Source organism: Apteryx mantelli, chromosome 3, assembly GCF_036417845.1.
Source record: "Apteryx mantelli isolate bAptMan1 chromosome 3, bAptMan1.hap1, whole genome shotgun sequence".
Classification (NCBI taxonomy): Eukaryota; Metazoa; Chordata; class Aves; order Apterygiformes; family Apterygidae; genus Apteryx; species Apteryx mantelli.
This window is the reverse complement of record NC_089980.1, coordinates 114,893,776-114,918,737: the sequence shown is the minus strand read 5'-3', so window position 1 is coordinate 114,918,737 and position 24,962 is coordinate 114,893,776. Positions and strand designations below refer to the sequence as shown.

Genomic DNA, 24,962 nt, shown 5'->3' with positions numbered 1-24,962 from the left:
GATACTTAAATTTAAATGTCGTAATCTGCTAGCTGAATGTCACTCACCATGACAAAAAAGCATAAAAGAAACAGCAGCTACTGTTGAAAATGAAGAAAGGATGTTAAGCTTTTTGTTAATAGCTATTGAAATTTAATTGCCAGATAATTATTTAACAGAAAATAAAATTCATGAAAAATTAAACAAACTCACTCCTAAAATTGAGAACTGAAAATGAGTTGCTTATTTTTAAATTTCATTTCATTTTCTTACTCATTTCTTAGCAAAAAATAACAGAATTCATTTTAAATATCACTTCTACAGAAAGAAAAAGACACTTTATTCAGGGAGTCAGTCTGCACAGGAAAAAGCCTGTGAAATAAAATTATAATTTTTGTTATGACTTTTAAAACTGGAAATATATTAGCTTTTTATATAAATAAGTATAATAAATATGTCTTCATTCTATACGTGGAAATTATATGTAAAAGAAAATAAAGTTCATTTATTAGCCTTTTGTCATTTTTACTTGTTAAAGATCTAACTGAATTTCAAGGTTGAAAGTGCACTAATCATATTTCACTCTGCCATTTTTATCTGGCTACCTTGAGAAATAGCGCTGAAAACCTAGTGTCATGTGTGTGCAAGATTACAATTTTCAACAAAGATAAAAAGAGAATATAAGAATATGATTCTAAATCATTTCATATTTAGACCTTCCTTTTTAATAACAAGTAGGAAAGATATTACTAATTGTTTTCATTTTTAACAGAAGACATATGCCTGACATTTAAAATATAACACAGTTCATTAAGAAATATCTTACAAAACGTAACAGCAACCGTTGAGATCAAATACAATATGGGAAATTGAACAGCATCTGCACATAACTTATACAGAAACCTACCTATGTCTTTACATGTTCTAGCTGCCTCGCAGTTTGCAATATTCCTACCCGCTCAGTCATTGCCTCATTCAAAGCTAGAAATATTCAGAAAAATCTCCAAGTTTTGTCATAGCTATGAAATATAATTTTGGGCATTCATTCCAGATGCAATGTGAAATTAAATTTACTGAAAACAGGTTAGTTTCCAGACAAGATCAGAACAATTGATGAAAATAATACTACTTGCTGAGTAGAACCTCAGTATACACTCAGTCTATCCAGTATTTAAGTGAATCATATAAAGACCAATGTGAGTTTAGTCAATTTTATATACGCAATTTTATATATCTAAATCTTAAAAGAAAAAATATGCCATTATAGTGATGCTGGAGTTCACAGGGAGATATTATTATGTTCTGCAATAGTGTATTATAACCACAAAAAAAAGAGGGAAGGAGAGAAACCAACATATCCTTACCCCTAAAGGCCAGTTTCTGAAATTATTCTCCATTTGGCTAAACACCTGGTCTATAAGCAGTCAGAATAATATTGAAGAACTCATGAAGAAAAAATTCCCAGAATTAATCAATATTTTTAGGGTAATCTGTTAGTATAGTATAGGTAAACCCAATTTATTCTTAGACAAATATAATTACTGCAGTTTACTTGTTTTCTCATTTTCAAATTGAATGTTATTTCCAAAACTAAATAAAAATCTATTAAAGAAATATCAGACTTACTCTCATAATGAATTAGGAAGCCAACACTGGAACGACTGTTGTCTGTAGTGAACAGCAGATACATGTAATTGCCAGTACTGATAAGGAACTGGGGTGCTTGTGTTCCATGGTATTCTCCAATTAATGGTGATGAGTTAGCTGGCCCATCTCTGACCTCCAATGTATCATAATTAACTTCAGTCTGAAATCTGAAAAAGAATACATAAGTTAGAGAGTAAGCAGAGGAATGGCGCTATTTTTTTTAACTAGAAATCCAATCCATGTGCAATTGATCAAGAACATCATATATGTAAAGATCAGAATTTGCACAGACCATCAGAGTATTACTTAGAACAACAACTAAGGAAGGTTCTCTGTGTCTTTTTGCTTGTTTTGTTTTGTCTAGTGACATTTAAAATTTATAAGGGGTGTAATATACTTCAGATCAATGATATGACTGGATTTCAGAAACATTCAGGGGGCATCTGGGTAGAAAACGGTAAATTGTCTCAAAGGAAAATGCATTAGGAAGACCCTAGAAGTGTCTCACTCTCAAGTTAAATAGTAGTTGGACATCCTAGGAATATCTTTACCCATAATATTTCATTATTTCATTTCAATAATTTTATATTTGATGTTTGACAAAAGCTGTTTCACACACTCAACCATTCTTTTTTTATTCAAAGATTTTTTCTAAAAAAGTTCACTACTTTATTATTAAATAATTAATTTTGTCCTATGAAGTAAAATCATGCAAAAATGCTAAACTGAGATCATCATCATTTTGAAATTTGTATACAATGATGATAAGCAGAATCCCATTAGCTTCTCTAAACATGCTGAAGAAACATATAATATAGACAAGAATGGAAAAGAAGGAAGTGACTGAGGAGATAGTTGATTTATAAGAACAAATAACTTCACAGTCAACAGCAGAGTCCATGTCTCTGTGTCAATCACTGAACCACATTACATTTCTCCATTTCATAAAGGATGCCTGCGTGTGCAGTCATCCACTGCTAGTTACTCTTAAATCAAACACCTCACATCTGTTTTCTGTAGATGAAACTTTGACTGATATTTTTCACATCAAATTTTTTTCAAGACAGTTTGTGATTATATCAGATATTCTTGTGAACTGCAGGATCTAAAGCTTGCACATCAATTTTCCTGTCAGCAAATTTTCTGCTGTAACACAGACATCCATGCTGATCTGAACTTATTTGCCTGCACACACAATACCCTTATTTTCATAAGATTTTAATCTTCCAGAGCAAGTATGAAAAATATGCTCTGAGATTTTCTGTTCTTTTCTCATAGGGTTGATTAGTTCAACTTCTGAGAGTAAAAAAACTGTGTCTGTGAAATGTAACATTTTTTCAAAGTGAATGTCCTTCAGCTGTCTTGTCAATATGGGACACGTTTAGTGGGGAAAAGAAACTATGTTCTTGTTATTAAAGACAACTGCAAATTATTAAACATTTGAGAAAGGGGAAATCTAAAGGGCATTCCTTCAAAGTGTAAACAAACTTTATATTTTGTAGGTATTGATGACAGAATTAACACAGTTCCCCAGACAGGCCGTTATATTTTACGGAACAAGCAGCATTAGTCACATAAAATCATCCTCACATATGCAGCAGTATCAGTAACAGAAAGACAAGATTTAACACTTAGCTCAGCAGTCTCCATAGTTTTTTTAATCTCTCGTGAGTCCCTGAAAACAGAAACACACTCAGAATTATAGAAGTGTTTCTTTGTCCGCTTACCTACCAGAATGAATCATTTCTTGGAAGCTCTGACTTAGGCCCTTATCTTCATGTTTCCCTTTGCTGTTCACACAGAAAACTTTCCACATTCATGGTGCTTTCAACCAAGCTATGTAGTCTGTTTGGGTATGCTAGCTAAAATCCAGATGATTGCTTTCACTCCTACCTATCCATTCTGATGATGAAATACAGAGGCTACATATGTACTAATAATTTAAACATGCTCAGGACCAGCCTTTGACACTGAAGCTATGCTATTAAATAGATCCATTAGTCTCTCAAACAGGGAAATATTATTTAAATTGCCTGTGGTGAATAGCTGTTTGCCCATACTAACTCCTGATTCATGCTTGATAATTGTTTGAGAAAGTGTTAGTTGGCAGGTGCCAAAAGTAGGTTAGAGACTTTTCCAACAGTCTGTCAACACTTGAGTTCCTGGGTCTGGGAGTGCCCCCTGGTACTGTTTAATTTACCAAAATAGATGGTCACAGAGGGCATCACTCGAGTTCTAATATTTCTTCAGTGCCTTTCCATAACTTCAAAGGTTACACAGTGATTCACCAGCAGCACAATAAGGAAACCAGCTGCATATAGGTAGGCTGGTTTTAACACTTTTTTATGTTCCTACAGAATGGACTCAAGATCAGTATTTCAATATTTTAACTATTTTAACAGTTGTGTTTGTGAAAGAAACTAATTAGGAACAAATTGCTCTCAACCAGCAATTGCAGTTTTCTTAGCAGGGCAATGAGATAACAGTGGATTGAAGAAACTTGTAAAGAGAGAGAAATCTTAACATCACTCCTGCATCAATTGCTACCCATTACATTGATCTTTATTTCCAGCTAGGTTCTTGTTCATCTCAAACCTATCAACTTATTTCTAGTTAAGTTTTCTTTTTCCCCCTGCTTTTTTTCTTGTGTGTTTGTTTGATAATCCTTGCATATCACTGAAATGATACACTAAGATAATTTAATATCAGAAGTTCCCCACCCTTTACTTGAAGTAATTAATTAAGCATCACTTAACTTTCTATTTTAATGTTTATTAGAATACTTATGTTGGTAAATGGTATGACTTTCTCCAAGTGTTCAGAGAATTTTTAAAAGACTTTAATAATACTATGTTATACAATTTTTTTAATGTTGTTAGGTTTCAAATAAAGGCTTGCTTTTATCTACTATCTAGAGAGTTTTCATCAATATTCAATGTAAAAAAATTCATCCCTTCAGCAGTTACCCTTCTAGTCCATTCTCTTATGACTTGAATCAATTAGACTTTATTCATTCATTGCCCTTGCACTATAAGTCATGAACTGAAATACAGAATGTTTCAATAGAAAAAGTTCATAGCATTTTTCAGTCATTTGCTGCTATTTCTGGAAGTTTTGAAGGTACTCTAGTAAGGCACATTTTTCTAGCAACATAAAGGCTCACGAGCTAAAAGGTGAGCTCATTTACATTCTGAAGATCACACTCATGGTGCGCAATTTCATTCTGATAACTACCTGCGGATGGCAAGACATATAGCAAAGTATAAAAGGCTTCTGTTTTCCTGAAGCTAGACAAAATACTTGACAAAATATTATGCTTGTCAATTAATTAACAAAATCAATTAATTGATTTTCTTTTTTTATTAGATACTGATTTTGCTTACTGATTTATAATTTGCTAATGTAATATCAGTCAGGAGAGTTTGGTTCTTGTAAGTAATAAAAAGGTTTACTATCCAACTTTTGCTCTGGGTAGCAAAGCTTACATGTTAGCAATAGAAAAGAAGAACTTTATTGGGTAACGAGATATTATTATACTATCACTATATTCCCAAAGCATAAGACTTTTAAAGAAATGTATTATGCCATTTAGTAAAGCTATAAAATTTTTTAACCCAAAAACACTGGCATAAGGCACCGAAGGAAACAAGGAAAGGCTCCTTCTCTACTTGCCAAAAACAGCATGCTTAACAGTAATATTGATTTGTAACTGAAACATTTAGGGAAAGCAGACCAAAGCCTTCCTTTAATAATGCTGGTATAAAGCTGAAGCAGATTAATTGACTGTCTGCTCTACTTTCAAAATCATACTGGCTCACACTTCTCTTGTCTGTACCAGGGTAAAACTAACACTATTGTTTGATTTCATTCTGTGAAATGAGTATGTGTGTGTATCCGTCTATTTAAAGTTCAGTAAATGCAGTGATTAAACTGGATCATAAGGCACAGGATCCTATCTTCCCCATTAATATACCCAGAAATATAGTGGTCACACTAATAAGGTCACAGAGTCAAAAAATGTGTAATTACAGGCAACCCCTTTTCTTTTATACAATTAAAATGCTTCATCTTAGAACTAATATGGCTGTTTGCTTTCACTACAGTTCACTACATACGGACATTCGAGAACCTCAGATCTCTGATGATTAATTTTAAACAAAAAGGGCAAAGCTAGCAAATAAGCGTAAGCTTAGAATGAATACATTAAGGCTTCAAAGGAGGAAAAAAAAAGTCATCAATGGCTTAAATTCTGGAATTTCCTGCCAAATGCAATGAAAGCAAACAACCTTAGTAGCTGTAAGAGGCAATATGATAATTTTATGAAAGAATTGTATAAATAGTTCCTTCCTTCCTCTGGTGTTTGTTATTCTATCTGTTCCCTCCTAACTTTAATGCATTTATAATAAGAAAGCAAAACAGGACTGAAAAAGGGGTATGATAAACTAAACAGACAAGCTACATTAATTTTTTCCCCTAAAGTACTTTTCATTCCCCTAATCATGTTCACAAACCTATGAATATGTTAGAAGTTTTCATTCATATTTCTTGACAAAAGGTGACCAGAACTTTAACAGTTCGGTGGCCACTGTAAGGTCAAAGCCCTTCATTTTATATATGAAGATGGGATTCTTTTTCTTGTATGGTTCACTTTGCATTTACTTGATCTACATGCAATTTTAATGCCCCGGCATTCAATCCCATAAAATTCTTCAGAAATTCTTCAGTCATCCCTTGTTTTTAATACCCTGCATAAGTTGGTATTATCAGCCCAGTTCTCTCCTTTTTAAGATCATTTCTGAACATGCTGAGCAGTGTGGAGCACAGCACATAACCCTGTAGAACACCTCAAATTTCACTGTGGGACTTTTACCCTCTGTTGATAAAGTTTTTATTCATATAAGGTCCTTCCCTGTATTAAAACGATGCTTAGCTTTTTAAAAGCAAGATAGGTTGGGAGGAGCCATCACAAAATGTGGATTTTGAAAACCCAAGTAAACTATATCAAATGTATCTCTATGCCTTCTAACATCATCAAAGAATTCCAATAGGTTTCGATATAGGATTTCTTTTTCAAATACCATGTCAACACTTTCTCAGTGTAACATAGTCATCCATATTTCCACCAGTGCTACTCTTTGTTATAGTTTTCAAAGCGGGCATCCCACATGCAATTCCTTAAGATCTCCATGAGAGACTTTTAAAAGTAGCATCGTATTTGGTCCCTGTAGTGCACAGGTATCAAGATAGCTTTAAAAGAACAATTGCACAATTATGCTTTGACCCTGTACAGTCACTTTTACATTCTTCTGTTCTTCTCTCCATTCATTTGCCTCCCTTTCAAGCTCTGCTCTCAAACATGAGGTTTGTGATACTGAATCATTTTGCTCCACACTGTGAAGGTGAAACTAGACACAGACTATTGCCTCCCTTTGGCTGATGGCAGAATACAAGAAAGCCAACAGTACACATCTGAAGCCTAGCTGTGATCCCTCTCTCATCCCTTTGCACCATTATGTCACATGGAGTTTTCTTTTTTTAAGCATTTTTTCTTTCTTTGATAAAAATTTCACAACTTTGATAGATTCTTGTATGGTTAGACAAAACGACTGGTGAGGTCTTGATGACTTCAAACTATAAAGAGGTGAAACATGTTGCAGTTTGCATTCCTGGTCCCTAACTGCACGGTCCTGGCTCCATACAAGAGCAAGAATAAGATGAAAATGATTCCCCTTCACATATAGATTATTCTTCTGAAAGAAAGTTGCACACTAGACAGAAACATAATCTGAGTGTGTTCCAGGTCCAGTTTAGGTCCACACTGGAATAACTTTTTTTGCAAGATAAATTGGGATGATTATTTAGATAATATTTTAAAAAGAAGTTTCAATCTCTGCTGCTAACAATACTCTGATGTCTGCACATCTTTTTCTTTTTTTTTTAACCTCTGTCAGTACACAAGGCAAAACCTGCAGTATCCAAATAAACAAAACACTAATATCCACTGTGCTAACATACAGAATGCTATTAGACACTGAATTAATGCATGATGCATTATGCTCAAGTGTTAGAAAAAATTCTGAATGGGAAAAAAATTATGTATCCAACATGCAATGCTCAGAACTTTTTACGCAATTTCTTTTTTCCCTAGAAAAATTATACTACATGATAATAAGACCTGATCATCATCAGGGACAATATACAGTCGTACCTGAATATTAAAAGTAATCAAAAGTCCACAAGATATCCCTACTGATGTACTAGTATGTTGACATTTAATGCATGCCTTTTAACCGTAAATAAAGACAATGTAAATACAGTTTTAACTTTAATTTTTTTCCTTGTGGAATAGTATTGGAAGGACAGGAGTAGCATGGCACCATATGGCAACCATTTTTTTCTGGTCTGGGTTCTTAAAGAATATTTTTCTTCTTCAGTATTAAAATAAATGCATGTGCTCAGACCTAACCTGTTGTTTGACTTTATGATTCTCACCTGTCAAATGTGATCTTAATGGAATGTCCTGGTCTTGCTTCGATCACCCATTCACAATTTAGTGAATCCTTATAATATCCTGGCCATCCTGGTGGCAAGATAACACCACTCGACGATGTCAGATGTCCACCACACGGTGCTGGAAGGCAAAAGCATGTATACTTGTCTCACATACAGTATTTCTAATACAATAAAAGATATGACAAGAACTTAAAGCAATCAAATTGAAAAGCAAAAAAAAGAAGTAGAATATATGACAAAAATATTTCTACATTCTGTTATGTTATGAATCTTTTGTTTCGCTCAGCCTCATAATTACTGCATCATGTCTTGTCATAGTTTATTACTCTGTACATATCTTAATATATATAGCATGGGACTTGATTCTGCCAGCGTGCCTTCTGTTGAATGGCAGCTTACTTCATTAATATCAACATAGCATCATCTTTTTGTTTTCTCAAGATTCCACATTTATGTGGAAACAGCAGAGAAATTTGTTCCAAGTAATTTATACAGTTCACTGTTTTGATTTTATTATACCATTAACACCTTATTGAGTAATGATTCAAATCAGTGGAACTTGCAGATATCCCATAGAATCACAGAATTTTACAATAGCTGAAGTTGGAAGGGTCAAACCCTTCCAAACCCAACATCTAGTCCAAGCCCCTGCTCAAAGCACGGTCAGCTAGAGCAGGTTGCCCTGGACTGAGTCCACTCAGGTTCTGAATATCTCTCCATAACCTCTCTGGGCAATCTGTTCCAATGTTTGACCATCCTTACAGCAAAAAAGTTTTTTCCTAAATGGAATTTCTGTATTTCAGTTTGTGCCCATTGCCCCCTGTCCTGTCACTGGGCACCACTGAGAAGAGTCTGGCTCCATCTTCTTAATGTTCTCCCATCAGGTACTTATACACATATTCTCCAGGCTAAACAATCCCAGCTGTCTCAGCCTCTCCTTGCATGACAGATGCTCCAGGCCCTTGATCATCTTTGTGGTGCTTTGCTGAACTCACTTCAGTATGTCCGCATCTCTCTTGAACTGAAGAGACCGGAACTGGACACAGCACTCCTAATGTGGCCTCAACACTGCTGAGTAGAGGGAAAAGATCACCTCTTGACTTGCTAGCAATACTCTTCCTAATGCAACCCAGGAAGCTGTCGCCCTTCTTTGCCGACAGGGCACACTGCTGGCTCATGTTGTCCACCAGGCCCTCCAGAGCCTTTCCTGCAAGGCTGCTCTCCACCCAGCAGCCCCCAGCCTGTACCAGTGTGGGGGGTTATTCCTCCCCAGGGGCAGGACTTGGTATTTCCTTTTGTTGAAATTCATAAGGTTCCTGTCTCCCCCTTTCTCCAGCCTGTCAAGATCCTTTTGAACAGCACCACAAACATCTGGTGTATCAGCCACTCCTTCCAGTTTTGTATGCAAACTTGCTGAGGGTGCAGTCTGTCCCGTCATCCATGTCATTAATAAAAAGGTTAAATAGTATTGGCCCCAGTATTGAACCCTTGGGGACATGACTAGCGACTGGCCTCCAGGTAGACTTACGCCACTGAGTACAACCCTCTGAACCTGGAGGTTCAACCAGTTTTCAATTCCTGTCTGCTTATCTAGCCTGTACTTTATTAAGGGAGTTTTATTGGCAGGGGGGAGAGTTGTCAATGAGGCTCTTATGGGAGATAGTGTCAAACACCTTACTAAAATCAAGATAAACAACATCCACTGCTCTCCCCTCATCCATCAAGCCAGTCATGTCACCAAAGGCTATCAGGTTGGTCAGGTATGATTTCCCCTTCATAAATCCATGCTGACTGCTCCAAATCACTTCTGTGTTCTTCATGTGTTTGGAAACTTCATGTGTTTGGGAATGTTTTCCAGGAGGATTTGTGCCATTGTTTTCCCAAGGATCAAGGATTGAGTCCTGTTGTTCCCTGAATCCTCCTTCTTGCCCTCCTCAAAGACAGGAGTGACCTTTGCTTTCTTCCAGGAACCTCTCCTGATTCCATGACCTTTCCAAGATGAATGAGAGTTGCTTCACAAAGACATCAGCCAGCACCCTCAGCATTCATGGCTGCATCCCATCAGGTGTCATGGACTTGTTTATGTCCAGTTTGCTTATAAGTTCCGTAACCTGATCCTCTTTTATAAAAGGGCAAAAAGTATTGCCACAGGGCTTAGAAAGTTACAAGTCTAGAGAGGGAAGATTTTTCAGAGTACAATCAGAGAAGGGTCACAATAAGTTTGTTTTCAGGACAAACCTAGATGAACTGATTTCTTGGTATGGGGTTAGACAACAGCATATCGAACTGAAGAATTTTTGAGAAATACAGAAGCACAGCACAGGACTTTGGGGTGTTATATTCTATCAAAAGCTATGGAACAGTCTAAAACAGAAAGACTTTTAAGGTCATGTAAATTTTTCTTAGCATCATTATTATCTTAGCATTATGTATTATGCTCAAGTAGTTGGTGGCACCATTATCAGCAAATTCCATACTGTAGTGCACAGAATCTTGTCACTTGTCTTCTGTTTTTCTAAGTAGTGTAATACTATATGGAAATTAATAGTAACATAAATTTTTGAGCAGTAAATTAATATTTCTTGCTTTGATTCACTGTTTATAACAAATATTGAACTCAGATTATTTTGATTTCACTCAAGACTTGTACTAGTACGCTTCACTTACCTCTGGGAAGTTTTTCCACATTTAAAAAGGTAAAAAGAAACAACCCAAAAAAACCACAAAACACACAACGAATCTGTCTCCAGGGAAAAATGATCAGCCAGGAGAATGGTTATTAGATTACATGTTTATAGTTGATGAAGAATGAAACACGAACAACCACAAGACTGTTGATTACCACTAGATTATAACGTATCACTTACTATCTATATTTCAGATATCATTTATTATAGAGATTGTTAAGTATACAGAACCAAAACACAGAAGAAAAAAACTAGTTGCTCAGAAATCTCTGACAAGTAGAAACATATTAAATTATTTCTAAACTATCCAGCAAGCCTGCTTGGTCTATATTATTCTCTAAACCTCAAAACTCCTTTTATATCATTAAAAAAGAGAATCCACATCAAAAAGAGAACACATCGTGAATGTAGTTTGAAAACTGAAGTTTTTCAAACCCCAGTCTTCAAAACTGAAAGAAACAATAGAAAAAATCTAATAAGGATTCTAATCCTTTCCTCGCTAAAAACTAGGTAAATGTCCCACAAGGCCCAGAGAAAAGATAACTGAGCTGTATTTAAGTACTTTCTCAGACATTTCAGTATTTGTTTTCTCTACCAGTTTTCATCTCTAAGCACTCATCATTGCTCCTTTGTCTATGTCCTTGTGGAAACAATCTAATAAAATTAGACAAAGATTACACTGAATACTGTATCAGTTATGTGCATAGCACTCAAAAATGAGAAAATACCTCTTGATGAAGAATCTCTCCCTATTCTCTGGTTTGGAGTGGGCTGGTTTTGCTCCAGGCAAAAAAACCTGCTCCCCTGAGTGACTCATTACATGGCCAAATCTGGAGAAGAACTCCTGCTAGTGCAATACTTAACTTCACATATACCACATATTATCAGACTGCTAACAGATTTTTTTCAGTATCTCTAAATTTTCTTAGAAATGTACAGACTTATGAGAACTGAGTTTCCAAATTGCTAAAATGACAAATATCATAAAAGTAATATAATCCAGACACTTAAGTTATGGTAATGACATTGAAATTAATGTAGATGTGAGATTTATACCACTTACAGTGTTTGGATTTGTTTCTGCAAAAATGTAAGATTTCAGTAAGTGCCTGACTATATATCTATTGTTTACCAGAAGATACACAACATTCTGAACTTTTTTTTTAATAGAAACATACTAGCTATTTATTAAATCTATTCATACTTCTTGCCTTGTGACCTGTGGAGTACCCTCACTCTTAAGCACCATGGAGTCAGGCTTTTTTTTTTTCCTCAGTCTAATAATCTTAAAATAGCTCATCTTAGTCTGTTTATTCTCCTAGACAAGAACAGAAAAACAGATTTGGAATTTCTGAATTAGATATTTTGGGGAATATAATGAACTTTAAAAATATCTCTAAAAATGTACTGCAGGTTAATATGTTACAAAACTTCACGTATATCTTTGTTTTGAGGAAATTAAAAGTATTTTTTTTTAAAGGACATTTAAATAGAAACTTACCTCACTTTTCTATGTGGTAGGTAATTATATTCATTCTTCAGTATGCTACAACCAAAACTGTTATAAAAGCTATAACTCACTACAAAGTAATGATGGTGACAATCAGAACTTGAAAAGAATAGCAACCAGACTTTTACAATGCTAATTTATTCCAAGAATATAAAAGCAATCTATGTAGTCTCTATTATTGCTCTTCTCATTTGACTGGAAGAGTGTTAAAATAAGACAAATGAATAACTTCAGCTAAGGCAGTCTTATTTATGTGCAAAACGTGGAAAGTAAGCTAAATTTAAATAGTTTCATTATGCAAAATGTAGCTGAAAAGTAAAGATTGAGCCCTTACCTTCACAACGTGGGACAGTAGAGCTCCATACTACATTTCCATCTTGCATAATGCATGTTATGGATTCAGAACCTTGGGTCTTCACAAAGCCATCATCACAATGAAAAGAAACAGAACTTCCCAGAAGAAATCTGTCTCCAAAACGTCTCCCATTTATGGGAATGCCTGGATCATGGCACTCATTCTGACCAAAGGCTGATAATAAACATATAATAAACATAATCATAATAATCATAATAACAACAATAACAACAATAAAACAAAAACTCTAAACTTTGTCTCTTCTTTATTTTTATTTTAGGGTGAAAATATCCTCAGATAAGGAATAAGATTACAAGATAATTGAAAGAAAACTCTTCAATAAAAAGTCTGCATTAAATCCAATGACATTCACACAGTCACAACAACATACTTGAAATGTTGAAGCTTTTTAGTTATGTGTATCTTAGATACACAAAACACAGAAACACTTTGCTTAAATTTCCTCTAGACAAAATTCAGCTGTTTAGCTCTAACACAGTGAGAGGTGTGGTTTCACATTGCAGCTAATTCAGCATAAATATAGGCCACTGCTAAAAACCATAGCCCTCCTTTCATGTGCTGCTGACCCTAATGATCAGGTTTTCATCTGGCTAGTAAACTCAAGTGGCTCATTTTGATGCTGCTGGACAGAGCGGCCTCCCCATGAGACACCAAGAGCAGCCTGCAGCCAGCTAGTGGAGTGACAGCATGGAGTGCAACACACAGGGACCCACACCTCTGTGTGTGTGTGACTTTGTTGAGGGCTTTCTCACCAATGTGTGGATGAATGAGTTGCAGAGAGCAGCATGGATGCACACGAAGTTAGAACACCTCCATCCTCTTCAGGAGGTGCATGCAGTTCAAGAAAAAGGGGGTGAGTGCTTATGACCCTCATGTCCAGTAACTAACTGTGTGAATGTGTGTGTCGGGGGGGATTAGAACTATAAGAGGGCATTTAGAAATATATAGGTGTTTATTAACATTTTTTAAGTTTCTAGCATTGTGGTTTATCTGTTGAATTGCTCACATTGATCCTGAATGCATAGCGCACTGATTGTCAGTCATATTCTGTTAATGAATCAATTAACTGCTTCAATACAGATTTGATTGAAACCATGTGAGTGGAGCAGTTTTTCCCTAAAAATACATACGGTGCCCAGAAGCACTAGCATTTTGGCTGAACTTAGATTACCAGGCACTTTTCCTAAGAACACTAAGGACTCATAAACTAGGGATGCCCTCATCTACCATCTCTGTTTCCCACTGTGGCAGACAGATGTGCTCACAGACAATTCCAGCACATACTGCATGTGCCAAGCTCCACGGTAACATCTATTTTAATGAGAATAGTGTAGTGGAAAGATCTTTTGCACAATACCTGAGTGACCAGGACTCTCATGGAGTTTGATTCATGATTCTTATATTCCTGACTGCCTAATTCTCCACTTCAAACAAAAGCAGTAAAGATTGTCCTTATCACAGTCTGTCTTTGCTTTGGTAGAAAGATATACAGGAAAAAAAAAAGGGATCTAAATAATCTCAGACCGAAACAGACCTAAAATTTAGGCCTCACATCTTCTGGTGAATCTTTTAATCTATACAGTTTTAGGTAAGATGAGGATGTCTCTTTTCTCTTGCCACTCTTCAAAGGACAATGTTTATACTTTCGTCTGAAAGCTAAGGAGCAATTCAGGCAGGTAAGAGTTAAAAAGGGTTGCACACTGTGGATCCCAGTTTTATACAGGGCATCTTTTCAAATAATGCAGGGAAACATCTTGGCACAGGACAAATATTGTTAAATGACTGATTATCCTGATTGACACAAGATAGGAACAGCACAAGATGCAGCAAAGCAGACTTTATTGTCCATTAACTTCTTCCATAGCCTTAGAAGGTAATTTCTTCAAGTAAAAAAACAATCTCCATCAATTCTGTCTTTGAATCACTAATAAAAGTTCTATGGGGGGTCAGCAGTCTATGGCAAATGTCAGTGTTTTCCACATGAAGATGTGGTTACAAGACTACTCAATTAGAAAACAGTACTGTTGAATTATATGCTTTAATATAAACAAAACAACAGATGGGTGTATTAGCAATCAATGTAGCCTGATATTTTTTAGCCTGGTTTCCAAAAGGAGAAAGATTCATGCTTTCAACAGTTCTTTGTATGCGTTTGTCTGCCAGGCCCACATTTAACAACTTTTGAACTTGCTGACTAATTGCAACTAAATTTTGCACACTTGTGAATCGCATTCTCAAAGACACTAAGTTCCTAAAAATTTCATGGAAACTGTAGCTGGACAAAAGAATGATTCCTAAATTAGTGTACTCCTATGGGAAAGACTTCTGCATGAGATCATCTATGTTCCTAGAAACTGGAGAAATGACACAGAAGGTTAACTATGAGGTGTACCACTAAAAAGGGATCTGTATTCTTAGGGCTCCATATTCTTAGATAAAACACTATCTAACTAAAAAATATAATGCAACAGGAGAGCAGGCTCCCAGAACTATTTGTTTGCAGTCATATTTTTATTTTTATTCTTTTTATTCTTCTGTGCTTTTCAGATGGCCATCACCCTATTTGGGATCTAAGCTTAACACCTTTGTAACTTTATTCCTGCTGGTTCCATTGAGAGTTAGGTACATTAAAACACTTGCATGGGATGCCTTTAACTGAATGATCTGGGCTCTAGTTACATGCTCTGCATTTATGCAGTATCCACTGAAATAGGCCTTAAGTAATGAAGGGAGTTTCTCGGCATTATCACAATTTACTTATGTCTTCCAAATAAAAACATGTTCCACTCATCTTTTCATTATTATGAAGAAAGACAGCTTGAACAGAAATAAAAAATAGATATAAAAAATAGACATAAGATAAAAGCAGAGGATCTTACTTGTATAAGTGATATTAAATCCTCTTCCAGTGGTAGAGTGATCTGACTGAAACTCAAGTCTTACTATGTGCCCACTGCTAGCCAACTGAGAAGGGACCTCATTTCCAGAAAAAGTGCCAAGAGGTGGTAAATCTGAAATCCCATCATCTTTCACTGTAAGGTAGTCAAACTGAGGTTCTACATCAAAGTCATTGAAAATCAGATGGATTCTGCTCCCTGGCTCGGAGATAATCAACCAAACACAGTTCATGTTGTTCCCATACTCCTCAGGATAATTTGGTGAAAGAATAATTCCAGATGGTGTGGTGAAGTTGAAGAAACACGAGACTGAGAAAAAAAACAACAGATTCTCAAAATACTATCCATAAACATTACAAATGCTCATCTTTCTTTATATTTTCTATTCTTGTGGAAAATATTTTTGAAGTTTGAACCTTAAAGCTACTACACATGCAACCTCTAGGTGGCAACAAGTTTAAGGCTGTCAGAACATTTCTCCAATCTAGCATGTCAGTCTTCTTGCACCTTCATGCTTTGATTTCCTCATGTGAGGCTACGTGACAGCACTAGAGGTTGCAAGATACTATTAGAAGCACACAGAGAATGCCAAAGAATGCAAAAGTAATGCCTGCTGTGTCAGAAACTGTATGAATTGATAAAGCACTAGGCTTTTTTGTTCTGAAATGAAAATGCAAACCCCAAATTTAAATTTTATTGTTCCAAAACAGTAAAGGAGTATGTGTGAAAATGTATTTAGCAGTCCAAAAAAAAAAAATTCTTACAAACACAGCTGGGTTTGTTGCCAGACCACTGGTTGTTTTGTTGACATGTAATCGTTCTCTCTCCCACAAGTTCAAAAGCTGCTTGACATTCAAAGGTAAGTGTGTCTCCATGCAGAAAACTATTGCCAGTCCTTTTTCCATATGATGGAATTCCAGGGTCTCCACAACCTCCTTTCTCAATTTCTGAATATCAAAAAAATGTAAACACAATATTAATAAAAATGTATTTGCAAATAACTTATTTTTCAGTATCAGAAGTACCTTGAAAATATTTGGCATTATACCTTGAACTAATATTTATAACTCAAAATGAACCAAAAGGTAAAAGCTGTGAAAGAGTCTCTCTGGAGATATATTAATGTGTAGATCCAATTTCTGGTAATGAAGTACTAGTACTAAAGAATTTATCGTAACTCTCAAATCTGAAATTCAATTTATAAGGCTATTAGCAATATGATTAAATGTATATAATTTACTGGTAAGTTCAATGGATGTTATTTTAAGCACTGAAATACAATAAACATGAAATTGAGGAATTATTTTTATATCTCATACTTTAAATTAGAGCCATATTTTTGCCAGCTGCATTTAGCTACCCTGAAAAGAGATTAACATTTTACATGATACTTTCTAGATATGCTCTAGGAGATCTGCTATTTAAATAATATTCTTTTCTTCTGTAAACACTAAATATATATATATACAAGATAACAATACAAAAAACTAGTCTTATGAAATCTATGAATAGCAAGAATATTAGCAACAGGAACTATAAATATCAATTGTCTGTAAATATTAATTGTCTGTAATAAAACTATTTTATCACCTTACAAATTATTATAGAGGAGTTACTACATAGATATCCATTGAAGATGAAGGTTTTCTGGTTATTAAATTTAATGGTTCTCTGCTATCAAATTTAAAGAAGTTTTACTATTAATTTCCATTTGAGCAACAACAATAATAAACACTTTTGATCCAATAAACTGTGTTGTTACTTCTGTAGAAAAATCATGTAAACCTCATTCCAATGAAATCAGTGAGAAATTTCTCATTACTTAATGTTTCACAGTTCAATCCAAGGTACAAAATATGAAATATTTTAAGGATAACAAGAAAATTCAACTCACTGAATAGTATTAAACATTACTATCATCTAATACTATGAAACATGTCTCCAGCCAAATATCATTAAATCTTCTAACGTTAAATCCTGGCAGAAGTGTGCATCTTGATGCGCTAACTCTGATGGAAATTGTAATATGCAGGATGGCAGTAGGTATGATTTATTATGACAGGTGTAGTCAATCCACTACGCTTTCATCCTTAAAGCAGTTGTGAACAGACTGCTGACAAATATGTTCAGAAAGGTTTGCCACATATTTCACAAGAGAACATGTTATTCATCAGGATAAAGGGACGTATACATTTTTTTCTTGGTAATATCAGGATCAAACATTGAAGAACAAATTAACAGTAACTATTCCATCTATGACTTCCAAGGAGTTTCAAAATCACCTATTTTATTTAAATAATTCTTTGTATGAGCAGAAAGCCAGAATGTATCAGATGAATGAAAACCATCTTCTGAGAAGTCCAGTACACAAATATGGAAAAACACCAGTAGAACAATATCATAAAAAACATTTATAAATAAGGATTACAAACTACATGTCTTCAGAAATGCCTGAAAGGAGCTTCATCTGCCTGTTCCCCCTATGAGACATTGATTCCTGCTGTCACAATGGAGGACTGGAAACTTGTGTGTTCCCAGTTTTCTTGAGCTCCACATTCCATGTAAAAATGTGGGAAGCTACAGAAAACCACAGCACTATCTAATCCAGAATGTGTGAACGATCGTCAACAGTCTTTTTCCAAAAATCCGCTGTGTCTCAAAGAAGATCAGGGTAACGCTGTCTCAGGAAGGAGTGTCAGGAGGCAAACTGCCTGCAGAATTCTGCAGAGGCATTGCTCAGGACTCATCCCTTGAGAGAAAGCAGCATGTGTTTCTTCCCATGGTCTACAGAGCAAGTATCGTAGCATCTTTAATTAATGAATTCACTGAAGCAGAAAACAGATCAGGATGCTCTCTAACTCTTAGGAGATGTATCAGGCCCTAGGAGAGGGCTACGGATCAGTGAGCCAAAACTTTTCGCAGAAATTAGCTAGAATTAAGCTTTCTGACAGGTTAAAATAGTAAAAACCTTTTTTTATAGGAAGATAATACACTATGTCTTCACTCAGAACTGAGTTTTTATAAATAGATGGGAGTGTGCAGAGGAAGGCAGGAAGTTCAGACACACTTTAGTGACAGGTATACTTGACAAATACTTAGTGCTTCTCTGTATCAGCCTTCATTCAAGAATCAGCAGTTTCATTTGGGGTGGAGGTAATATTTGGATACTTAAATACCTAATTTGCAAGCACAAACAAGCAGTTTAAAATATAAAAACTGATTTCAGGTCAAAAATTTTTTAAAATATTTTCATTCTTTGGAAAAAAAGGTTTAATGAAATCTGTTGTTTGTCTCATAAAATATATATATTTCAATGTTGAATTTTATCTTCTCTCTTAAAATACATTTGAAGGAATTTTATTAGCACATTATTTTTCATCAAAAAGCCAAATTCCTTATAAAATATCTAAATAAAATGTCTTAATTTTACTTATATCTCAAATGTCAGGGTTTGTGCTTGTTTGCGTAACATAAAAACAGTTTACTAAACCTGCCACAAATTTATGAGATGCTTTTGAAAATGTATGATTTGCATTTTGACAATAAAAAGTTTTGGAAAATTCCATTCAGCTCTAGGAATTTAAATCTCTTCAAGTCTGGAAGTGACGACTATCTGCCTTTTCAGAAAATGTGCTTTAGTCAACAGCAAGTTATTCAGTTTAAGAGAAAGCATCTATTTAAAATTTAATGGATAGCATTCACTTCTCACTTTAAATTTCAAATAAATTTGCTGGTATGAACATTTGCTGTAACATTCATATCATTCTTACTCATATTAAATTACAGGTATTACTATCAATCCCACAATTTAAATCATTTAACAATCTATCAATTAATTTTACTGTGTGACAAAAGATTCATTTTTTTCCCCTCCACAAAATCAATCGAAGAGAACACCCAACTTAGATGCCTCAACAAATTTCCACACACTTCTTAAGTTTTACAGCTATTTTTGCTCTTGGGTTACTATCAATTAATGCAAATTTAATTTAATTTAATCTTAAAAATTTTCCTTCCAAAACATTTGAGGAATATTAAATTACAAAAAGCTTTATCTTAGCTGGTTATATTTCTCATAGATAGACCGCAAGGATGTAGTGGTAAAGATGAAAAAAACTCCCTCCCCCATAAAAAAATATAAACTTTTAGTAATAGTCCCAGATAGAATGTTTGACTTTTTAAAGTCTTTATTAAAGTATTATAAAATATATATCCATATTAAAATTTTGCTGGCAACAGAACACCATATTAAATATTCTCTTTCTTAGTATTCAGGAAATCGTGAGGGGAGTAATGGAACAAAACGGATTAGGGTCAGAGGCAAAAAGAAACGTTTGTACGTTCCTCTTCACCAAAGAGGTAGCTTTCTGTCACATGTATTAATGATGGAGCAAAATTTAGGGAAGACAGAGAGGGTCAAATTATTTTATACTAACACATAACAAATACTATTTGATTATATTCAAATGTAGAGTACTAGAGTCATGTAATGATTCCCAACATATTTCTGGCTTTTGCGATTTGAGTTTTTTATTTCATTGTCTCTTCTTGTACCTCTCAGACTTCTACTGGTTTGATCAGAGAACAAATTAAAAAAAGGCTATATTCGACAGTGCCTATTACCTCATCTCATGCCCGAATTATTCTCCTTCATCTTTTGGAAACAGACATCATATCACACGGCAAAAAAGAGAGCACTCTTCTGACCAAGTCAGTAGAACCTGTGTTGAGCTTTTACAGAAATCCTATAGAGCAGAAAAGGCTCTTAAAATAGTGAAAATGAAAATAAAAGCTATGTTAACCTATTTAAAGTGTGGCAATACAAACTCTATTCCTTTAGGATTTTTCTATATACTCATTCAATATTGGACTTCTTTTGATCTGAGACCTTAGAGCTGTGTGAACTTCATGAAGTCTGCAAATAAGCTCTCAAGCTCAAATCCAAACATCAGCTTCCTCTGGTTGCCAAAAATATTAACATAAATCTTATTCAATTGTTTCTGGCTTTCATGTACTCTTTTTCAGTAGCCTAGGGAAAGAGACTTTTCATCTTGTTTGTAAACTAGAAATATTTACTGAATTTTGGGGAATATTCTCTCTTTAATATTGGAAGAACGACAAGATTAGATTTCAGATGAGAAAATCACACACTTCTGAATTAAATCAAAGACCTTTCTCCCATTGTGTTTTCTTTCAAAGGAAGAATTATGGCAATTCTAAAGTGATGTTAAGCATCTAAATAAATATTATGACTACTACTTGAAAGGTGTCACATTGCAATTCAATTGTTTTTGATGAGAAGGCTTTGCATTACTTTGACCTAGATACCTGAAATCATAATAAAATACCTCATGGACTATAACATTTGTCAGCCTTGAATTTTTCAGTCTTGGTAGTAATTTACCTTTTTTTTTTTTGCCTTGTTGCTAGGTTACGAATGCACACTTAAGATCATTTCCATAATGTCATTATGTTCTCAGTCACATTATGTGATATTTTAGTGAATCATCATCAGATCACTAAACCTGTAGCTAGATACAACCTTAATCAGTAGAGTATTAATAGTATCCTCACATAGTAAGTTTAATGTGAATTATCAAAAATGTATAACACATTTGACATTTTAATAATTCAGATGTATAAATAAAATTTAAATTGTTTTAAACACATGCGGATAATACAACAATCAGATTTTTTTGTTGTGATGCTAAGTTTCAAAACACAGATACATAGGAGAGAAACATATGATATGACAAATGCCGTATTTTAATTATTCCAACTTTTGTACTACTTATTGCATACTGTGAAGTTTTAAGCTGATCTTCCCACTTATCTTGAATAACAAAATCTATTTGGACCAGTAGCACATTATGATCTTACAGCTTTTGTTTGACTAATAGAATTAAAATGTCAGGTTGAGACAATGACATTAAAAAGCTTACTTAATGAAGATGAAATAATATATATAAAGACAAATTCTGCAACTATAATGTGACATAAAACCAATATCTCTGTTAAGTCCATCATTTTTGATAGGCAGATGAGTTATAAATGGATAAATAATTAATGGGCTAAACAGACACTACTTCTATCCACACAATTCTCCTCTGTGTTCTTAGGTCATCACGGCTACAACAGCCCTATTAAATCACATGATAAACACTCAAAATCATAAGTTTCTTCAACAACAGGAACAGAGAGCATGGCTCTCCAGGGCTCCAGCATAAGAAAAACAGAAAGCAGAATCAGCAATGGTTTCATCACTCCTGAAAAGATTTACAGACTGTAGTTATAAAAGATTTGCATAAGTTTATATAAGAAACTTCTGATGGAGCAGAGGATTCAACAGAGTATACCCGAATAATACTATAATAATATACTTCAGCTGAAAATTATGCTGGAACTTTCAGTACTATAAGGCAATAGTTTAAGTTTAGGGGGAAAAAAAAAACAAAAAAAACAGACATTATAAAAGGTACCTTCTGTTCCGTAGGGAATAGTGATTTAAAAATAGAAAAGATCTAGCATTCTAAATACCTAAGGAAGAACAAAATACTACTGTTTAAATAAGACAACAGTTCAGCCTTCTTTGGAAAGCATGTGCAATACTAGTTCCCCAGTCTCGAAAAGATACTGAAGAATTATAGGAATTCAAAAACACTGACAAATGGAGAAACCCTTATATAAAAAGAAGAGATAAAGAAAAGCTCAGGATTGCAGGAGAGGACATGAGTAAATCTGATAAAAGTGAATGAAATTATGATATATATATATATATATATATATATATATATATATATATGTTCCCTGTTTTGTAATACAAAGGAACAACTAGTGGAAGTGAAAATGATAAATCAAAACTAACAGAAAAAAAATTATTTCAGATAATACATAATTGGACTGTAATCTTGGCTATTAAAGCTAAAATGTACACAGAGTGGCCTTACATGATAATTTTATGGATGACCACAATTTTAGCATTATTCCAGTAAATTTCTTTAAGGAAATTTTACAGTAAAATTTATTATCAGTCTCCAGCTATAAAAAGGACCTCCTTCACAGGCCATATAGTTTCCAACAGCAACCTAAGAGATGTCTCACAATTTTTATGAAATGTTTTGTCCTTGCTGGTATTGAAAAGGTCACCGAACATATCCAGTAGATTAATTTTTGTTGCATCTATCTGGTTGCATACTGTATCCATACTAAAAAACAAACATGACCTTAGAGTCAGATAGATGGAAAGTCAGTATGAAAAATTTTTATAGGAAGTCCATTTATAGGAAGTCCAAGAGCACAGAGATGTATTGGTGGTAAAATAAAACAAAATAAAAATCAGTGAAAATAATAAAACACATCAAGAAGAAAAAATCAACTCCGTTTGACAAATTTGTTCCACAAGTTTAACATTTGTTATGTACTTAAATATTCCATTTGAGAATGCAGAAAAATCATGCATAAAAGTTAAAATGCCAGCTCGTTAGCCTAATAATTTTACATGTCCAGGGGTAGATGCAGACAAAATCTGAATACAGATAAGACACAGACCAAATCTGAATACAGATAAGGAAGCAGCTTTCTGTTACTTGTTGCAGAAGAACTTATTGTAATGACTAACTGGCTGATGAAACAGCAGATGAAATTCAGTATCAATAATTATAGAATTATACACCTGGGAAAAATTAATTATGAGTTTGCAGGCAGAATGATAGGCTTTGAATTGACAGTTTCCTCCCAGTAACAAGAACTCTGGGATATAAAAGATAATATTATGAAACTGTAATCTACCAAAAATGTTAGGAATTATTAGGAAACAAATAGTAAACAAAACTGAAAATAGTGTTCTGATACTACATAAACCTGTGTCACTTTTGCATGTTGAATACTGTGTGCAGTTCTGCTCCCCCATATCAAAAAGGATACACTACAACTAGGAAAGGAAAACAAAAGAGCAAAGATATTGTTTCTATATAAGGAACAATTAAACAGATTGGATCTCACCTTAGAAACCTTTTTGGAGCAAAAGGAAACATACCATATGTATGAAGCTAAGAATTTACTGTTGGCCCAATTAATATTTTAACAGTTTAATAGTCCAAATTAGCAAAATTAATGTAGAAAAGCCTCCTTTATAATACAGTCAATATTGTTATACCAAAAAACAACCAACCATTTCCAGTATGTTTCTCTTTTCTTTGCTGTTATGCTTACCCTTCCAAAACTTCTCTGAATGCTAAAGTTGACAGTCTTAATCTTCCTCAGGAAGAATGGGGCAGTCTAAAACCAAGTCTGAAGAATAAAAACCCACCATGAATATCATATTCCTCCCAGAAAAGACCTCAGCGTCCTGATGACTTGTCGTAATCCCTTCAACTCCCCCACTTTTTTGTATGTTTCTATCGCTGTCTACTTCCTTCTCGCTGGTTCCCAGCTACAGTCTGAAAGTTGCACAATCATCTCCCCCAGCCTCTTCTAACATAAAGGGCAACTCATTCATTATTGTCTAGCATCAACATGCAAGACGACAAACAGTCTTTTGATCTTACTGTAGGTTTTTATTCTAATGTTTTGTGATAAGGAACATCAGGTTGCTTAAATTGCAGAGCATGTATTTCTTTACTAACAGAAAGAAAAGAGCCTGTCTATACAAAAGACTGAGTAGTGCCCTAGCCTAGAAGCTGGCCCAAAGATGTTCTGTGGAATGCAAGTTATGCTGGAAAATAGGAAGCACGGTAAAACGAAAGCGTAGTTGCATCAGAAATTATCAGAAGTAACAAAAGAATGAATCTTGTGAAAAGGTGAACCACAGAAAGAGGCAGAAGACAATAATTTCTAGAAATTCATTAAATGTAAGAGAAAAACATGAAAGGAGAATGAAGAACACTTTCTTTACCTCTCCAGAAAAAAACTATAGCTAGATAACAAAAACAGTTTAAACAAAATGAAATAAAGGGCAGGATAGGAAGACAACAGATTAAGGACTGTTTAGAAAATTTAGACATATTCAAGGTAACAGGGCCTAAATCACGTTGAAGTACTTAAGCAGAAGTAGTCTATGAACCGTTAACAATTATCTTCAAGAACATATGGAGGACAAGGGAGTCCCAGATGACTGGAGAAGGATACCTGTAATAAATATCATAAAGAGTAGAAAACATGCTGGTTACATTCTGGTTTAATCTAAATATATATTAGAACAAATTACTGAAGAATTTATTTATAAACATAAAACATTTCAAAACAAAACCAGAACAACAAAAACCCATGCAAAAAGAAATTGTCAAGAACTATCATGTCAAACCATAATTTATCTTGACAAGATAACTGGCTTTTTGAGTAAAAAGAAAGAACTC

General features: G+C 34.4%; 1 protein-coding gene across 1 annotated transcript in view; it reads right to left on the bottom strand.

The window, feature by feature from the left end:
- The window catches only part of CSMD1 (CUB and Sushi multiple domains 1), a 1,279,784-nt gene that overhangs the window by 335,699 nt on the left and 919,123 nt on the right, over positions 1 to 24,962 (bottom strand). The window contains exons 13-17 of the mRNA XM_067294827.1: positions 16,374 to 16,556; positions 15,592 to 15,918; positions 12,671 to 12,865; positions 8,119 to 8,257; positions 1,606 to 1,793 (exon numbers count right to left, since the gene is read on the bottom strand). Of these exons, the coding sequence (XP_067150928.1) occupies positions 1,606 to 1,793; positions 8,119 to 8,257; positions 12,671 to 12,865; positions 15,592 to 15,918; positions 16,374 to 16,556 (1,032 nt within the window). The remainder of the gene's footprint in view (positions 1 to 1,605; positions 1,794 to 8,118; positions 8,258 to 12,670; positions 12,866 to 15,591; positions 15,919 to 16,373; positions 16,557 to 24,962) is intronic.